Here is a 20,442-nt window from a genome sequence, read left to right as displayed (position 1 = left end):
TATGTCAAACAGAAGGAGCTGATGGATGGAGTGTTGAAACTTTTCAGACACTCACCCCCAGTCAGAGATCTGGGTTGAATCCATCATCATTCTTTAGCTCACTTTGCCACCTCAGTCCAGACCCAGCCATATGCAAATCAGTCTTGACCCTGTGCCTCATGGGAACAGTCCAGCCCGAACTGCCAAGCTAGGTCTTTCCTTAACCGGAATCAAGCATCCTGGGACCGGTTTCTGGGTAACAACCTTCATCAGCCAGGCTAGCTTGAATCCTTGTGTTTGCTTTGTTCGCCCTAAGTTGGCAGGGTATGCCCAGACGTGGGTCCCTTGCTCACTTTGCCACTGGATTCCAGCTAGCCTGGCTGATCAGGGCTGTTACCCGGAAACCGGTACCAGGATGGTTGTTTCCGGTCCAGGGAAGACATGGCTTGGCAGTTTGGGCTGGACTGGTCCCATGAGGCAGAGGGTCAAGACTGACTTGCATATAGCTGTGTCTGAACTGGGGTGGCAAAGTGAGCTAAAGAACGATGATGGATTCAACCCAGATCTGTCTGTAACTGGGGTGAGTGTCTGAAAAGTTTCAGCGCTCCGTCCATGTGTTTGCTTTGTTCGCCCTAAGTTGGCTGGGTATGCCCAGACGTGGGTCCCTCGCTAACTTTGCCACTGGATTCAAGCCAGCCTGGCAGATGTGGGCTGTTAGCCCGAAACCAGTCCCAGGATGCTTGTTTCCGGTCCAGGGAAGACATGACTTGGCAGTTCGGGCTGGACTGGTCCCATGAGGCACAGGGTCAAGACTGATTTGCATATAGCTGTGTCTGAACTGGGCTGGCAAAGTGAGCTAAAGAACTATGATAGATTCAACCCAGATCTGTGACTGGGGGTGAGTGTCTGAAAAGTTTCAGCGTTCCGTCCATCATCTCCTTGTGTTTGATTGGCATATGGAACAACTGGACCAATTGTAACTGTTAAGTGCTCTGCATTATTCCAGTATTTCATTTGTGTTTCTGATTTACCATCTCTACAGACAGCTGGTGTATGCTTTTTTTTATATAAAGCCCTTATTCTGGCTTCTATGAGAGGCTGTTATCAATGCAGAAATCTTTACAGTGCATGAAATGAAATAATTTTTTTATAAAGCGCGATAGTTAGCCGCAGGCGTCCTAGCGCTATTAATTAACAAGTGTGTATAAGGAGGGGACTATGTTTATCTGCTAAACAGGAAGGTTTTCAATTTTTTCCGGAAGGGAGGAAGATTGGGCTCTGAGCGAAGTGAGAGGGGAAGGGAGTTCCAAAGTCTGGCTGAATTCACAGAGAAGGTTCGCCCTCCGCATCTTGCTCTTTGGAACCTGGGGTTGCTCACTCGGAAGGCATGTGCCGACCTAAGCTGTCTGGTAGGAATATATGGATTAACCAGGGCGTGATTTAGAACTGCTCCTTTCTTCCAAAAAGCACGGTGAGTAATACACAGGCTTTTGAACTCGATTCTTTCCCTAATGGGTAACCAGTGAAGGTCTTTAAGTTCAGTTTTCACGGATTGGCGACTAGGGATGCCCAGGAGAGTGCGGGCGGCACAGTTTTGAATTACTTGGAGTTTTTTGAGGGTTGTTTGAGGTGCTCCAAGGTAGAGGGCATTCCCAAAGTCTAGTCGAGAGAGAATAAGGCCCTGAATCATGATCTGTTTTGCCTTTAGAGGAAGGAGTCTTACACTCCTTCCTCTAAAGGATTTTACGGATGAGCCTAAGGATACCTAGGCAGGTAGCTGACAATATTACTGCCTGGCAATTGAAGGTGAGTGTTTTATCCATCCAAATTCCCAGGCTTTTAATGGTATCCTTAGGTTCAGGGGCTGAGCCCAATGAGGGTGGCCAGATGGAGTCGAAGGACTTTACCGGGGAGTTGCCTAGTATCATTAACTCCGTCTTGTCTCCATTTAACTTTAAATATGACTGAGTCATCCAGGCACAGACGGCTTCCATACAGCCCTTTAGATCACTTGGCTGGGTGAGAGGATGATTCAATGTTACCACCAGCTGGGTGTCATCGGCGTATGATATAATTTGGACACCGAAAGGGCGGATGATCTCAGCAAGGGGACGCATGTAAATATTAAACAGTGTGGGGCTCAGGGAGGAGCCCTGAGGAACCCCACAACTGAGAGGTTTACTGGCCGATGTAACATTACCCTCACAGACTCGAAAAGAGCGGTCTGACAGGAAGGATTGAATCCATGCCTTTGCCCTAGAACTAATTCCCAGATCAGAGATCCTCTGTAAAAGGATGTCATGATTTACTGTATCGAAGGCGGCACTGAGGTCCAATAAAATAATGGCCGCAGTGCCGCCCTGGTCAGTAATCATTCTAGCTCTTTCTGTCACAGCCAGTAGTGCGGTTTCTGTCCCATGCATGGAGCGAAACCAAGTCTGTGACATGTCCAGTAGGTTGTTAATTTCTAGGAATTCTGTAAGGGTGTTATTTACATGCTTCTCCGCAATTTTACTTATCCAGGGTAGTAACGAGATTGGACGATAATTTCCTGGATTCCTCTGGTCTAGATTAGCTTTTTTTAGAAGGGCTCTCACTGTTGCTTGCTTCCAACTTGATGGAACAAAGCCTGAGGATAAGGAGGTGTTGATCAGATTCGAGATGGTAGGCAGGATGGAGGGAATGACTGTCCTCAGGAACTGAGCTGGAGCTGGGTCGCTAGGAGATCCAGACTTCACCTGGAGCATGATGGTTTCAAGGGTGGTAGGTTCCAATGTTGGAAAAGTTTCCAGGGAAACCGAGGAGAGTGAATCTTTCTGCAATGGACCTACTGAGATAGTGGGGACATGTAAGAACGATGCGTATATTGTAGCTATTTTACTGTGAAAAAAATCTGCTTGCTCATTGCAGCGGGTCTGAGCACTATGAGGGTCTGGTAATTTATCCGGTATTTTCAAAAGGGTTTTCGCAATTCGGTAAATTTCTTTGGGTTTTGACACTGCTGCGTTTATTTTGTTCTCATAAAAAGTCGATTGAGCGATCTTTATGTTGTCTTTATAACGTTTTATGGAGGATCGATATAAATTTTTATTTATTTGTAGATAATCGATGCGCCATTTCCTTTCCAGTTTTTTACATTCTTTCTTCATATTACGTAGATCTTGGGAGTACCAAGGTGCGTTTCTTGGACTATGTTTGGATGCAAGATCTATGACTGGGAGAATGCTATCCAATGATTGAGTGATCCATTTATTAAAATTGGCATTATTAGTTGTGGGATCAGGATTATATGCTGGAGTGGAGGCTTCGAAAGTGGATGCCCACTGTGTATGGTTAAGTTTTGACCATTTACGATCCCTGCGGGTTAACGGCGTTGGAGTGGGGTGTGAGATTGATGGTGACCAGGTAAATGGGATCAGAAAGTGATCGGACCATGGAAGGGGAATAGGCGACTCAACTGTAAGGTAGGTGCAATTGCTAAAAATGGGGTCTAAAAGGTGTCCCTTGAAATGAGTAGGTTCCAGAACTCGCTGGGAGAGCTCTAGTGCTTCAAGACTATTTAATAGTTCAGTGGCTGCGGGGTCCGAGGAGTCATCCAAATGGACGTTTAGATCACCCAGCAAGGTGTAATTGGGTAAACTACAGATTCCGCTGGCTATAGAGGATGGCAAGTTATTGATGAAGTTACCAGGAGTGCCAGGGGGTCGGTAGATGAGAGTCCCTGAAAAGGTGCATGTGGGGGAAAGGTCCAGTGAGAAAGAAAGGTTTTCACAATTGGGCATCTGATTAGGGAAGCTGCGACAGTTGTAGCAGTTTTTATAGATAATGGCTATACCGCCGCCTCTTCCTATTGGGCGATCTGCTCGCAGTATCTGGTATCCTGTGGGGAGTCCTTGAATAATATCGGGATCCGAGTCTATGTGAAGCCATGTTTCCGTGAGGAACAAAACATCTGGTTCCTTGTCGGATAAGAGTAGAGAGATCTCTAGGGAGTGTTTAGGGAGGGATCTACAATTTACCAAGAGCATATGGTACGTTGGTCCTAAGGTCTGAGGAGGGGACCGGTAGGCACAAAATTGGCAGGCGAAGTGATTGGTGGTGGGGTTCCATGTGGCACGACAGGGAGTGGGGGCAGGGCCTCGTAGCTGCAATAGGGACGTAGAGCTATAAGTAAGGGATGGATTTTGGCCATGGGTTGTGGCCCCTGGTCCCGGCCCGTCGCGGACTTGCCGGAACTTGTGGTCACAATCATAGTTAATTATTTCCTCCAGTTGATTTGTGTGCACTTTCAAACCTTTTTCCAGGACCCAATACTGGTTCCTGGAAAAAAATATTAAATTCCGGCATGCATTGTAAAGATTTCTATTAAGAATGGCACACCGGAGGTCAATTAAGCGGAGTGAAATGCAGGGAACTATGGGAGCTGAATAATATATGGGTCACGTAAACTGCCTCTGATGAAAGAGCTTGAAGGCTCAAAAACGCGTCAGGCAGCAGGACTAAGCAATCGGAGTGAAAATGCCTGTCCCTTTTGAATAAATGATTTGGTTTAAATCGCAGCTGGAGGAGTACGTGTCCAAATGCATAGGGGTTGTTTTAGAGATTTATACACGGCGAGTCCAGGCCATGGGAAGGTTGCACCGCCTTTCAAGGAGATCAGAGAGGCCTGTCTTACCTGAACTGTTCGGCGAGAATGCGGCGTAGCTGGTTCTTTGTACTACAGGAACAGGATTCTTACTCTGAGGCCCACTGGAGGGCTGTTATTGGGTCCTAGAAAAAGGTTTGAAAGTACACACAAATCCACTGGAGGAAAGAATTAACTATGATTGTGACCACAAGTTCCGGCATGCACTGTAAATATTTCTATTAAGAATGGCACACCAGAGGCCAATTAAGCAGAGTGAAATGCAGGGAACTGTGGGAGCTGAATAATATTGGTGCACGCAAACTGCCTCTGATGAAAGAGCTTGAAGGCACAGAAACGCGTCAGGCAGCAGGACTAAGCAATCGGAGTGAAAATGCCTGTTCCTTTTGAATAAATGATTTGGTTTAAATCGAGTGTGAGTCCAAATGCATAGGCATTGTTTTAGAGAATATATATATACATAAATATATTTTATTGATTTAGCAATATTTCCTATTTTAATTCTATTCCTCCATTGTTTTTTTTGGGAGTGCGTAGCAATACCTGTGGGTGGCCATGAATGGTGATGGACTTACTCCAAGACTGAGCTGGAGTCGTTTTTCAACTGTTTTGGGTGTTTTTTAGCTATAGTAATTTCGGAACTGCAGTTTGTGAACAGCAGTGGGCTAACTCTTTAGTGGGAGGCGGTTTGTTCCTCCCTAACTCTCTCCTTCATCATAGCACGCCAGTCATCCTCCACCTCACTCTGCACCACTCCAGTTTAAATCACATCACTGCACTCTACTCCATTCTGCACCGCTCCACTCTATGCCACTGCACTCTATGCCTCTATACTCCAATATGCACCACTCTACTTTATGCCAATGCAGTCTACGCCAATGTACCCTATGCCACTCCAGTCTAGGTCACTCCACCCTACTCTGCAACACTGCGCCAATACACTCTACTCTATACCACTCTACTCTACGCCCCTGCACTCCATGCCAATCCACTGTACACAACTCTAATCTACTATTCACCACTGCAATCTATGCCACTGTACTATACACCACTGTGCTCTACCATGCACCACTCCCCTCTACGCCACTTTGTTCTACTCTGAAATAAAATAGTCTACACCACTGCACTTTATGCCAACAATCTACACCACTGCAATCTACTCTGCAACATCACACTCTCCACCACTGAACTCTGCTACCTTACTTTGCACTACTGCACTCTATGTCTCTGCACTTTGCAGCACTGCACTCTATGCCATAATACTCCACTTTGCACCACTGTAGTCTACACCACTGATCTCTATGCCAGTGTACTCTACTCCACTGCATGCTCTACCACTGCACCCTACACCACTCTAATCTACGCCACTCTAAACCACTGCACTCTACACCGCTCTACTCTGAACCAGCCTACGCCACTGCACTATATGCCGCTCTACTCTGCACTACTGCATTCTATGCCACTGTGCTCTGCATCACTCCACTCTACACTACTACACTTTCAGAACTTCACTCTATGACACTGCACACCACAGTATTATACTCTACTCTGCACTACTCTATGCCACTGTAGTCTGTGCCACTCTACATCACTGATTTCTAAGCCACTACACGACTGCTATCTAAAATGCAACATTCTAGTTTTAGCCACTCCACTCTGCAACACTATATTTGACGCCATTGAATTCTATGTCGCTGCACTATATATCACTATACTCTGCAACACTGTACACCAATCCACTGTATCTACATCAGTCCACTCTACTCTAAGCCACTCCACTGTACGCCACTCTGCGTGACTCCACTTTATGCCTCTCCAATACACGACACTCTATGCCACAACACTCTACTCCACGCCATTCTACTCTACACCATTCCACAGCACTCTCCTCTACGCCACTAACCTTTAGCCATGCTGAACAGCAGCCACGTGAGATCTATTGGCTTTGCCAAAGCTTGTTTCTACTTGCATTCTTTTTATTTTTTTGCATATGTGTTTAGTTTGTGTGTGTGTGTGTGTTATTGTGGTTGTGCCAGAGGCTGAATGCAAAAATGAGTCAGTGGATGGAGGAATAGATGCAGGAATCCAAAGGTGAGTGACAGTGCCTGTATGGTGACTTATTAATACCTAAAATCATTTATGACACAAAAGGCGCTACCATTCTTAAGCCAGGCCTACTTGCATTGCCAATGCTTTTCCTAGTTCAGAGCACCCTGCCAGCATTTAAATAAAAACACATTTTTAATCATAAATATGTAGCTACCATAAACTTTTATCAAATTTAAAAAAAATCTAGATGCTACTCACACTGGTAAGTAGCCGCTCCGTTATTGTACAGAACAATGTAGAGAACCAATGTAAGCTGAGGCACGTTCTCGATGAATGTCTCAAACAGCCGGAGCATGCTTATGTCATGGGTCAGGTAATAAGCATAGCTGTTATATGCCGGATATTGTGCCCCTTTTCTGTAGGCCTGGAATCCCACCTCCAGAGCGTGTATGCACCTGAAAGAGAGAACAAGTCGGTGTAGTTAGTAGCTAATGAGCATTTGACTAAAATGAGCAACTGCGATTAAGAGCATGTATTCTTCATGTACAGTAATTAATTATTCCATCATTATTTTGCATTAAGCACTTTAATAGCAAATACCTAGCTTCAGAGAGCTTCGAAGCACTTTAGAAAACACATTTCAGGAGTACAAGACCATGAACAAATTACATTTAATGTTATGGAAGCAAACCAAACTTAATGATGGAGAGAGAAATACTCAAAAGTGCGGAATCCAGGAGTGGAGGCAAGTTCCTGGTCTTCGGCCGAGGTCATATGTTTTTAAGCCTGTGCGAGGGCATGTGTAAGACATCACACACAAAGAGCTGACCTGATGTTCAGCTTTCACTGGCATTCTGGTGCAGTCCCATTTGGTCAAGGGTGAAGTTCAGTTCCTCTTGTGGTAGGATTTGAAATGCTTGTGGTCAAATGTGAGGCTGAACGAAACTAAGTTATTCGTTTTTTTCTGAACTTTAGGAGTGAATCGTTCAAAGTATAGCTGGGGAAGGTGTGCAAGTGTGTTTTCTTTGCAGCACTTAATTTATTTATAAAGTTTTATATAGCGCGAACATGATCCCGAGGGATATCAGAGCGCTTCACAATTACGAGTGGGTGGATGATAAGGGATGTACAGGCGTCAAATACATATCAAACAAAATAGTTACAAAGGGAGCATCAAAACATCACATTAGCTAAAAATAGCGGATCTGGGAGGGGAAGAAAAGATTCATTAAGGAAATATACCAAATCAGTACCATATATGAAGGTGTAAGTCCAGTATCTTACAGCAGATGATCCAAACGGTTTCAAGCTGTGTAATATTTTTTCTCATTAGAAATAGCTAGTCTCTTGGAGAAGTAACCTGAACATTCTAGGACGAGAGAGCATGGTAGAAGCACATGAGGTCTTAAATGGAATACTAACTGGCAGAGGGAGCCCAAAAAGAAATTTTCACGACAAGAGGTAACGTGGTCATATTTTCATAAGGCATAGAGCAAACTGTAAATCTTCCTTTAGAGAGGGAAGAGTGGTATCTAATACGCCCCTAAGGAGAGCACTTCTTACAACCCTATATGGAAGAGCCAGGGTCTGTAATGTGTGTGGGGTAGGGGGGTGGGAGGGAGCAGGCCTTTTCAGTGTTGGGAGCCTTAAATGGTGCAGGTATTCTAGATTTGAGGAGTGTTGTAAAAGAGAAGCTTGGCCTCAACATGGAAAATTATTGATTTTACACAAGCAGAGTTTGGGAGCATCCTCCTAGGCACACAGCAGGGAGTTGTATCAGTGCCAGAAGTGGCATTGCAGACAGGGTAAAAATGTGCCCAATTTATTGAGTCAGAGGTAAGGTATGGACATCCGTGACTGTAGCTAGCTCTTGGATGGTGCTTTAATTTTCCCAGTTAATCCTTCAGTTATTGTTGGATGCTGCCTTCGTTTTAGAGGATGAAAACCCACTGTTTGGTTACACAGACAGCGACCGCACGAGTCGATTGTAAGGGGGGGGCTTTGAAGATTGCACATACGTATGTTACAGTCTGTTAGAAAGAAAGATGAACGACTGCAGGATGGTGCGGCCGATGCTCATGAGTGAAAATGGAGTGGGTATGATGGTCAACTGTGTTGAGGGACACTGATGGATACAGGAGGACAAGGAGACTGGAGTTCCTCCTTGTACATGATCGAATGGGTGTTATTAACCTGGATGAGCTACGCATACGGGGTAGGTTCTAGACTGGAAAGATTTCAGATGGAGATGGAAGTGGTGTTGCTCAATGTGGTCTTGTAGATATAGTGCTATGGCCTTTTCAGCCATTTCTTTTCAAGGAAACGAGTGCTGGGTCGATAGCTGGCTATACCTTTTGTGTCTGGTGTGAGTTTCTATAGTGGAAGGAGCTGGTTTTCAGCAGTTAGGCAAGCAAACGTGTAGTTTACTAATCAACACGGTTTGAGGGAATTGATACTGTTGCTAAGATCCTTGGTGGTCAGAGTCTGGAAAAACAGAAGCTTCTGTATGTATTCAAGTGGATTATATGGTATAAAGTTGTTGATGCCTTCATTGCCTTTAAGTGTTGTTATTTTGTGGATGAAAACGTTCTTTATTGTAGTCCCAGTTCTTCGTACTTGGCACCCACCATTTTAAGATGTACGTCATCCGAATGTCTGTGTTGTCACTGAACTGTGCTCATCCAAACAGGAGCTACTAGATCAGGCAGCCTGACCAGGGCTACAAAATGCTGCCTTGCCCAACCAGCAGCAAAGCATATATATAGATTCTGCTACCTTTCTAAGTTCTTCAGCAACTGACAAAGCCATGTTTTAACCCCATAACTGCTGGGCATCCCGAAACCCCTCCCCCAGTGCTGAGACCTTTTTTGGGTAGTTTGGGCTTAAGCCTTCATAATGTTTTGTCCTCATAAAGGTTTCCACGCCAAATGTGCTTCCTCCCCCCCCCCCCAACATCCTGGGGATTTCTAAAAGTACACAGGGTGTGTGATTCCCCTGGAGGGGGCCTAGAAAATATCTAAAATAATATCTACATTTTTTATTTCATTTTTAGAAAAATAGGGAAAAAAGTGCTCTGGATAAAAGTGTCTTTTTACTTCATAAAATTGGCAACAACAAATTATATAGTAACATTTATTTGCACGATTAATAAAGACCATTGCAATCGAATAATAAAAAAAGAAGAGTAACCAGTATGTCAGTTGCAACAAAAAAGAAAAACACAAAGGAAAAGAAAAGACAAAAGAAATTAAAATTGTGAAGGTTTAAAAACACCAGGATCTCAAATGCCAAGCATTGAATAAAGGAACAGTAAAAAGCTAAAATACAATTCATCAGCAACTGTCAGAATCCAGGTCCAACAAAAGGTAAAGCGCCATACTTTTGTTTAGGGTGATATGCAACAAAGATATGTGGCGCCTCACCGACGCCAATACAAGCTCCGGGAGGTTTAGACATGCATTCTGAAATCATACTTACATCATGATACAAGCCAAAGTGATTTGATTTTTGTTTTCTTTAGTCCTGAGGCATATTGGTGCTGCTTATATGACAAACTATTGCTGGTTAGTGGTGTCCTACAGTTGATTTTCAAAGAGCCAGGTTTTCAATAATTTCCTGAAAGAAATTAAACTAGGACTGTTTTTTAAATTTACTGGTAGCATGTTCCATAGCTTGGCTATTACTGCTATGAAACTCATCCCTCCCCAATGTGCTCTCTTAGTTTGAGGGCTCACCAAAAGCATGTCAGCAGATGATCGAAGATTTATTTTTGGAATGTACCAAATAAATATTTTTTTAAGTAGTCTGAGCCTGACTTGTGTAGTGCTTTAGAAGGTATGCAAAGAGATTTAAATGTGATCCTTTTGGCAACTGGATGAAGTTTGATTAGACCGTGCGATACTGATTGAGGCTTGGAAAGTCCAAAAGCAGTCGGGCCGCTGCATTTTGTAAGACCTGTAATTTCTGTAGAAGTTCTTTTTGTATGTTTAAGTATAATGCGTTGCCATAGTCTAATCTTGACAAAGCCAAGGCGGACACATCCGTTTTTTTTGCAAATCCCTAGAAATGAGGGACGTATTTTCCTGACCAGCTTTAGATTAAAAAACACTGCAGAAGTTAGTGTTGACCTGATCCTTAAAAGCTAATCTGTCATCAAAAATAATCCCTAAATTCCTCACTTTTTTGACCGGCGAAAGAAGGGATCCCAGCTCGTTTGGCCACCAACTGGAGGATCAGAAGTCCGGATCATTGCCCAGTTAAAGCACCTCCGTTTTCCCCGAGTGCAACTTTAAACAGTTGTTTTTCATCCATTCATTAATCTGGGTCATGCATATATTGAAACAGTTGGCTATTTCTTTTACATTGCTGGACACTGAAACAATTAACTGTGTGTCATCAGCATATGAGACAACTGAAAAACCAAAGGACCTAATAAGCTTAGCCAGCGGTGTTACATACACATTAAACAGAGTAGGACTCAGAGATGAGCCCTGTGGTACACCACATGGCAGCCTAAACTGTTCAGAGTAACATACTCCCATCTGAACAAATTGAACCCCATCTGCTAAAAATTATTTGAGAAGTTTAAGATCTTGGCCTTTAATCCCAGACAAGAAGAATCAGTCGGCGAGAATGATATGATCAACAGTGTCGAAGGCCACAGAGAAGTCTAATAGTAACAGGACGGCCTTCCCTCCCGAATCTAGGATGAATCTTAAATCTCTGGAAGCCATTATAAGAGCAGTTTCCATACTGTGTGCTTCACGAAACCCAAATTGCGTTGGATCCAGTATTTCATTTGCTTTTATAAGAGAGGCTAGCTGGTCGTTCACTGCTTTGTCTAGGACCTTTGCCGGAAATGGTAACCTGGAAATAGGTCTATAGTTACTGGGTTCCTGCACATCCAAATTCCGTTTTTTTAGCAGAAGGGGTATAGAGGCCATCTTCCAGTTTCCTGGAAAATGACCTGCTCTAATGATTTCATTGAACAAATTAGTCAGCTGGTCACTTATAAATAGTGGTGCCAGGTGTACTATTCTGGGCGGTCATGGATCTAGCGGTGAGCCAGAGGTGGTTGTAAGTATTAGCTTGTGTTCTATACTCAAAAGTAGAAAAGTTCTCCCATCCTTTAATAACTGGACAACTTTCAAGAGTTGTTTGATCTAGTGTTTAATTATTGGTAAACGAATTAAATACATCTTCCACTTTTTTCTGGAATAGCTTAGCTTACAAAAGGTCTGACCGCCAAAGTTGCTTATAGGTTGAGGTGCTTTTGCTAAACTTTTTAATGAGCGGAATAGCTATTTATTGGAATGTTTAGACTGGGCTGCCATTTCAGTAAAATACATTTTTTTCTCTTCCATGATACGTTTTTTTTATAGTCTGTTATGGCTTGTGAATAGTTCTTCTTGTTGACTAGGTCGAATTTGGATCTCCACTGTCGTTCTTTCCTTCTGCAAAGCTGTTTCTGTAGTCTAAGCTTATCTGAGAGCTACGGCTCTGAAGAGGTTTTTCTTCACTGAGAGATCAGTTTTAATGGGGCTAGGGAGTCAACCACAGACTTGATTCAAGAAGAGAAGAGACTGCCAACTCTACATCCGAGGTTCAGGTTCAAAAACAAGTTTATTTAGACAATTGTCCATAAAACATACTAAAAAAATACATATTAATTAAAACCTTTAAATGAACCCCCCTCCTCCCCACCCCATCCCCATTAAATAAAAATTTTTTAAATTCAATTCTGTTTAACAGATCATAGGAACAGAGCAATCCAAACTGCCACATCTAAATATCGCATCTCAGACTGTAACTCCACCGCCTTGTTCCTATGAAAAGCATCATATTTAAAAAACAGAGGTCTTAAAAACCTAATCCGATTTGCAAGATAAAAAGCGCAGTCCATAAGAATAAGCGTAATAGTGCATTTGGCTTTCAGAGGGCAGGGACAAAGACCACTATTATTTTGCACCCCTGTCTTATATGGGTGGGATGAATAAATTGGATTACATCTCACCCGAACCCTTAGAATTTCTTTTCTCAAACCTGGATCTGGTAACTGTGATAAGTAAGGGAAAACACCATCCTGGCCAAGTGAAGCTAACAAGAAGCTTATAGATGATTTCTTCTTTAGATATAATATCTTCATTGCGGTCATTCTGGTTCTAACGGCCTTTTCCCACAACCTTTCGCTGCTTTGGCTCTTTTCCCAGCACAATTTGGATAATTTAGCCACCTCATCATTCTGTGAATGTCTCCTTTAGTTTCTTGGTCTAACAGCGCTGGGATGCCCCAGGGTAGCCATGCGCTATAGAAATGAGTATTCATTCGTATTCATTCATTCTCCAACACGGTGTTGAAGTATCTTAGAGCCCGGGTGGCGGCCGCCCTGTTCCAAGATACCAGGCTGAACTCTCTCCTTATAGCCTGGACCATGGTACCTTGTGGGAGTGATAGAAGTCTTTTAAGTACTGCCCCTTCCAGTCTGTCCCATTCAGAAGTTGGATCAAGAGAGAATAACTCTCCTCCATACAGGCCTATTGGTGGAATCTTCCCTTCATAGGCCTTTAATAATGGGATATGGAATAGGCCCCCAAATCTACTATTAAATCCAGATAAACAGCTTGCCTGCAAAAGGGCCTTCTGCCTAGTGGCATCCCAATGTGCGCCTCAATTCAGATTTTTCCTAAAAGTTAAACCCAGGTATTTATACTGATCCACTTGTTCCACCACCTGAGAATCAAAATACCAGGAAAAACTCTGCACTTTTTCCCCCAAAAATCATAATTTTCGTCTTTTCCAGATTAATACAAAGCTTGTTCTGCTTACTATAAGAGGCCAATGCGTTGATTTTCCTCTGCAGACCAATTGGAGTGTAATCCATTAATACCAATCATCTGCATAGAGTAGACAAGCAATATGCTGATCCCCAATTTTAGGCGAAAAAGACTTTGATTGGGAAATAGCTGTTCGGAGGTCGGCTAAAAATAGACTAAAAAGTAGGGGTGCAAAAACGCACCCCTGACGCAGGCCATTGTCGATAGAGATTCTTTGGGACACCCGTCCTGTCTTGTCTAACTCCACCTGAGCCCAATTGCCAGAGTGCAGGGATTGAAGGGCCCCAAGAAGATGTAGTGGTAATTCCCAAGCGGCAAGTTTTCCCCATAAAATATACCTGTCAACAGAATCAAAGGCTGTCCGGAAATCTACAAAACAACTGCACAGTCTTTGATTTTCCTCCATTGCCTTTCGAGTAATAGCCCACAAAGCAGTGGTCTATGGTTGAATGGTCCTCCCGAAAGCCCCCCTGTTCTAAAGGAATTCTCTTAGTTTCAGTGGCCCATTCTTCAAGTTTGGCTAAAATAATCTTGGAGAATATCTTTAATGAAATGTCCAAAAGGCTTATAAGCCTGTAATGCATTGGGTCTGTACCGCTTTTTTAAAAATCGGTTTCACAATAGACCCCTTCCAGGTAAAGGGGTAAAGGCCAGACCCTGCAACCCAACTGAACAGAGTAGAGTAAATTTCAGCCCACCAAACACTATTTGTTTTCATTATTACCGCCGGGACATTGTCAGGACCGGCGGCACGAGAGAGTTTTATTCTCTCAATAACGGCCTTAACTTCCTTCACTGAGAACCAGTTGGCTGGGAGGGTTTGCCCATAGATGTGCTGAGGGCCATCTAAGCCTAAGGGTCCCCTGTATAACTCCGTCAGATGAGTGGCCCACTGTGCTTCCGGTATCATACAGGTCAGAAAACCCCCTACTTTGGCCATTAAACTCTTTGTCCAGAATTTTTGCTGATCATTTAATAGTATAATCTCCTGCATCTCCTCCCACTTCCTATGATAAAAATCTACCTTTTTCGACTGCACAAGGGATTATATTGGCGTTTAAGTTTAACCAGCTCTTGGGTGGCTAAAGGAATGAAACGACACCTAGCACTCCTTGCTTTCTGTCTCACCAGTCGTTTCAACTTTTGGCAGTCCTGATCGAACCAGCCCGGGACACCCTTTGTGCGGGATTTTGTATGTCCACCCTTTCCACTTATTTTCACTAAAATGCAGCCCAAAACTCGTTGCACAATATTAATATACCACACAATAACATCATCAGCATGAGTAGGGAAGATAGGAACCGTCTCCTCTAACTGGAGAGTTGCTAATTGTTGAAGATGCATAGTGTCTAAACGTGTTGTGAGCCTGCGCGGATAGGACATCTCTAAGGGAAACACTCTCTCAGGGGATACTGGCTCACACAAATCAAGAACTGCTGTGGTTGCCCAGTGGTCACTGCCCTCATATTTTGCCACCTCAAAGCTCTTAGAGGCCAAAATTCCAAAGGGACGTAAACACTGTTCCCTCTAGGCCGCGCGCGCGCGCACCTTCCCTGACGTCAGCGCGCACCACCTAGCGTGGAGCGCGCACACAGGCCGTCGCAAGAGATTCGCGCCGCCCGCCGCTTGTAAAAAGCGAGTGGCGCGAACATGACATGCGGCACTTTTCCAGTGGTGGCGGCGGTGCGGGCGTGAGGAGTTGCAGGTAAGGAGCGGGAGGCAGGAGGCGGGAGGCGAGAGGCGGGAGGCGGGAGGCGGGAGGCGGGAGGCGGGGGGAACTGGTGGTTATTGTGGGGATTATGGCAGTGTGGGAGCAGGAGAATTGGCTTGTCAGGGGTTTGAGTATTCTCCAGACTGCCGATAGAAAGCCTTCTTAAAAAGCCTTGTCACAAGATTAAAAGCTTTTCAAGTTACTGTCCTCGGAAATTTGGCTGACGGAAATGACTCGAGAGCCTTGTTTTAGTGCGTGCCCCTACTGCGAGTCCTACTGTGCTTGTTTAATAGGGAAAACTAGCCATCCAGAGAGGTGTATGTTCGCCATGCTTGAGTGTCTAGCAGCAGGGGCGCGGGCGCTCTGGTGTTTTCCTTTTCTAATTCTCGCTCCACAATGCCGGTGATTGCTTTCGCCGAGAGATGCATGGGGGTTTGGAGACATTTAATTACGGGTCAGCACAAAATCTTTAGGTTCTGTTTTGCCTTCTGCCACGCCGCTTGAATTAAAAATCATTGTCTGCAAATTGGTCGGTGCGTTCATGAAAACAAGGCGCTTGGAAGACACGCCGTGTACACTTAGAATACATATTTGACTGGACTATTATTATGACCACGAATGTACCTTGGAAGAAATGATAACATACTGCAGACAAGGAAAACTTGTTTTTTTTCGGTATTCACTGACTATTATTGGCAATTGTACGCAAGCTACATATGGTAAGTTGACCGCTTTGCCGCTTAGGTGACCGAAATATTTCTGTCTAGACTAGCCCTATCTTTCACTGTTTAAGTATTGCTGTTAATCGGAGCCCGTGAGGGGGCTCTGATTGTCAGCAATATTTAAACAAAAGGCCACAGCAGACACAAAAAACGCGTGTCACACAGGACAGGAAGGCCCAAAAAACGAGTGAGGCACAGGACAGGAAGGCCCAAAAAACGAGTGAGGCATAGGACAGGAAGGCACAAAAAACGAGTGATGCACAGGTCAGAAAGGCACAAAAAACGAGTGAGGCACAGGACAGAAAGGCACAAAAACCGAGTGATGCACAGGTCAGAAAGGCACAAAAAACGAGTGAGACACAGGACAGAAAGGCACAAAAAACGAGTGGGGCATAGGCCAGAAGGGCAGAAAAAACGAGTGAGACACAGGGCATAAAGGCACAAAAAACGAGTGGGGCACAGGACAGAAAGGCACAAAAAACGAGTGGGGCAGAAGGGCACCAAAAACGAGTTGGACACAGGACAGAAAGGCACAACAAGCATTGGAAATGCAATAGGTCTCGCATTAGAAAAGTTGGAGCTATTGGTCTTGTAAATGACAAATATTTTATTTATGTGTTGGTTTTTAAAATAGCTAAATGGATAGCTTTGCCATTTACAATGCCAATAGTTATAACTTTCGCGAATGTGACACCTATAGCATTTGGAATGCAACATGTTTTCTATTTACGTGACTTAGATGGCAGCTCTGGTCGTTAGGCCACATCTCTAGAGAGCACGAAAGTGCAGCAGGGGAGAGAAACACAGAGAGGGAGTAGAGAGTGCAGCAAGGAAGAGAAGCATGGAGAGGGAGCCCAAGAGTGAAACAAGGGTGAGATGCACGGACAGGGAGCCTGAGAGTGCAGCAGGGGACAGAAGCATGGAGAGGGAGACAGAGTGTATCAGGGGCGAGAAGTACGGACAGGGAGCCCAAGAGAGAAGCAGGAGAGGGAGTCTGAGATTATAGAAAGGGAGAGAGTTGAGCATAGAAAGGGAGAAGATGAGTTTGGGAGAGAGGCATGAGAGGTGGAAGGCAGAGCAATGGAGATAGACCAGGGAAAGGAGTAACCATGGGGGAGATGAAGATGAGAGCAACAGGGAAAAACTAGTGGTGTTGACTAATGCCGAAATGGTATAAATGATGCTGTGTTAGTGCTCATTGACAATCGTGTGTACCTTGAGGAGAGATGGGAGAGGGGAGGGGAAAGAAGGGAGAGGGAGGAAAGAGGGGAGAAAGGTAGGAGAGTGTGGTGAGAGAGGAGAGAGGGTAGAGGAGAGAGTGGTGGGAGATGGTAGAGGGGAGGGGAGAGGGGGGAGAGAGAGAGGAGAGAGAGGAGACAGGAGAGAGTAGAGTTGTGAGAGGGGAGAGTGGTGAGAGGGAGGGTAGAGTGGGGATAGAGGGGGAGGGGAAAGTGATGGGAGAGTGAAGAGTGAGGGGAAAAAGAGAAGGGAGGGGAGAGTGATGGTGAGAGGGGAGAGTGGTGAGAGTGCATACTGGTGAGGTGGGATGCGAGAAGATAGTTGTTATAGGGGAGAGTGGCGAGGGGAGAGTAACAAGACGGAGGGCATTGGTGTGGGGAGGGGGAGGAGAAATGAGACACGGCCGCAGCGCGGGGCCGAGCGGCGAGAGTGCCATTTGGCGCCGCAGACACGCGCGGTTTGGTTCCTGGCGCACATAGCCATGGTTGCAGCGCACAGAGACCCTCCACTGCCGCACACAGAGGAAAAAAATTAGAGGGAACATTGGACGTAAATATATAATCAATAGGGCCCAAAGAGTGGACTTGCCGAGATGTCACTATAGCTGGTGAATCCTTTTTAAAAACGTCCGTTTAAGTAAATCAGACCATGACTTGCCAGCCTTTCACTCAGCACTTTGGCCTCTTTTTTTGATGGTACCTGCTGGAAACTGTGCTAAGGGAATGTTGTAGGAATCCAACACTTCCTCTAAGTGTTGGTCTAGCTGTACAGGGAATAAACAAGCATTTACATCCCCCGCCATTATTATCACTGGTTCCGGGTATTTTGCCATCAAATGCTGGAAAAGGGATTAAAATAATTCCAGCCAGTGATTCATTTGGTGATGATCTTCTTTATGAATATATACATTTATAAGTAAAAAATAACTGGGGAAATTTTTACCCACAACCATTTCCACAACAGATAACTGCAGACCACTTGAAACATTTATGACCTCCAATGGCCTCTTAATCACCTTGGTCGATATTAATGTTAGTAGACCGGCAGATGCTCTCCCCGTACCCCGGGAATGACCTTTGCTATTCAGGGTCATAAAGCCTTCGACTGACGGGTCCTCTCTTAGCCGAATACCAGATGAAAGGGTTTCAAACTTTCTTCGAGTTCGCCGCTGTTCCTCAAGCGTTCAAACCCATGGATATTCCAATTTAGGATTCTTAGATTTTGAGAGGACTCCTCATTCTAGAGTGGAATGGGCCCCTTATATTCCAATCTCCTTCCTCCGGCAGGTGTTGCAGTGGGGAAAACCTATTTCTTTGAGGCAATGCGAATTGTCTAAATTGTGAGAATGGCCTATCGTTTACTATAACCACTCTCAAGTCAGTGGCTGGATGGCTACTTTGTGTGTAGCTTCGGGCCATTGGGACGGAATATATGATAGGGATCGTTCCCATTGAGTTGCAGATAACCCACTGTGCATGTTTAAAATGGCGGGAGGGAATGAACCTTGCTGAGGTACTAATAATTGAGGGCTCTTTTTTACGGGACATAGTGCCTGTAGACCTACTTTTGCTAGGTCTTCGTCCGCCTTAAGTACCAGGTCAGCAATACAAGGAGATATAAAAGAAACTCTGGAAACTTCTCTACTTTGATCGCCTAATTGAAACCCCACAGATGTGGAATTTTAGTTCGTGTATTGAACATCATCTACGCCATCTTGCAGACCCACGTACGAGCATACACGACAGCCATTTTAGGTACCATGGTCTCCCTGTTCACGATCGCCCGTCAGCACACTTCCCTGACCATGCAAGCCTTCCCCGCGCACCCTGGCTGCCCCCGCACTCGCATGCACAAGTCATGAACCCTCCCCTCCCATGACTCTGTCCCAGGGAATCGCACCCCGCGCCTGACCAACACCTCCTTTCCGTCCATGAATACCCCTCCTTTGATGACCCCTTCCTCTGAGCCTGAACGTCAGCACTGACTGCTGGTCATCCTTTAGCCCGAGGATACAGTTTATTGCCCATTACTGTATGCACTCGCCTCTCCTGAAAGAGGCCACTATTGATCATGACATCCCCACCCCCGGAGATTCGATCAGGCGCACACATTCCAAAGAGATCGGCAGAACACTCAGCTGCGTGATAGCCCCTCCCAATCATATGAGGGGAAAGGGTCTCTACTGTTGTCATGTGTTGGAATGGGCTGGAACTGGGGGGTGTCGGGGATATCGTTCTGATGTCATTCTCATGCTTCATAAATGCCCTTATTGTAATAAAGAGCGTCCACATGTCTTGAGCCAGTGTATAAAAGACCAGGTCTCAGAGAGGTAGAGAGAGCACCTCGAGACGATACCTTGTTGTCCGATCTGACGTGTTCTACTCCGTCGGAATAAAACTTGTTTCCTGTCTTCCAGTCTCCAGCGCCTGCCTCTTTATTGAATAACTTCGTATGGTATTAGAGGCGTTTTACGCCGGGCAAATTTAACTTAGGAAACAACTACTGAAATCGCCTGACCATTGTAAATTGATCTTTATCACAGACTCCATGTCCAATGAGGTTATCCCTGAAAGAGAAGTGTTGGAACAACTGAAGAATTTTAGAGCGATTCAGGGGTCGAAGTTTCTTTGCTTTTTTCCCTCGACGAATAATATCGAACAGAAGTTCTGTACTACCTAATTGCAACCTGATAGAGGATTCCTGAGCTGCGGGGGTTCTAAGGGCAGTTTAATTAAGGGTGGAGGCTCAACCATCTTATTACGAGCTACCTTTAGATCCTTATTAGAGATGGTAGAGCGGACTGCAGAGGAGATAGAAGACAAGTTAGGACAGATTCACATTTAGTTTTACGCTTTTATGTACCTTTTTGCATGGAAGCACTTTTACAGTACTATCACATTGGGGTCTGGGATGTTGGCCTTGGGCACAAATACCACTACTATATTCCCTTTTCTTATGCATGCGTTTCTTCTTACATACACGTGGGACACACCACCCAGGCAATCCATTCCAGGACCTAACTCCCATTGTACGATACGACCTTACGGTAAATTTTGAGGGCATAAAACCATGCTGCCTTTTCCTCACAAGTATAGGGTATTGAGAGACATAAACAGAACTCTCCATATCTAACTGGCATTCACCTTTCTCTGATGTGACACTACGCAACCCCAGCAACTCTGCAGCCATTAATACAGGAGGTAATTGAGTATTCGTATCGTGTCGAATATCATTCAAAGAATTTAATTGGTCGACTTGGTTTGT

The 20,442-nt window shown here is 44.7% G+C and overlaps 1 protein-coding gene across 1 annotated transcript in view; it reads right to left on the bottom strand.

Annotated features, from left to right (window-relative positions):
- Nucleotides 1-20,442, bottom strand: part of XKR8 (XK related 8) — a 106,164-nt gene that overhangs the window by 42,228 nt on the left and 43,494 nt on the right. The window contains exon 2 of the mRNA XM_078682507.1: nt 6,932-7,128. Coding sequence (XP_078538633.1) covers nt 6,932-7,128 — 197 coding nt within the window. The remainder of the gene's footprint in view (nt 1-6,931; nt 7,129-20,442) is intronic.

Source organism: Lissotriton helveticus, chromosome 3_1, assembly GCF_964261635.1.
Source record: "Lissotriton helveticus chromosome 3_1, aLisHel1.1, whole genome shotgun sequence".
NCBI classification, from domain to species: domain Eukaryota; kingdom Metazoa; phylum Chordata; class Amphibia; order Caudata; family Salamandridae; genus Lissotriton; species Lissotriton helveticus.
This window is presented reverse-complemented; position numbering and strand designations above follow the sequence as displayed.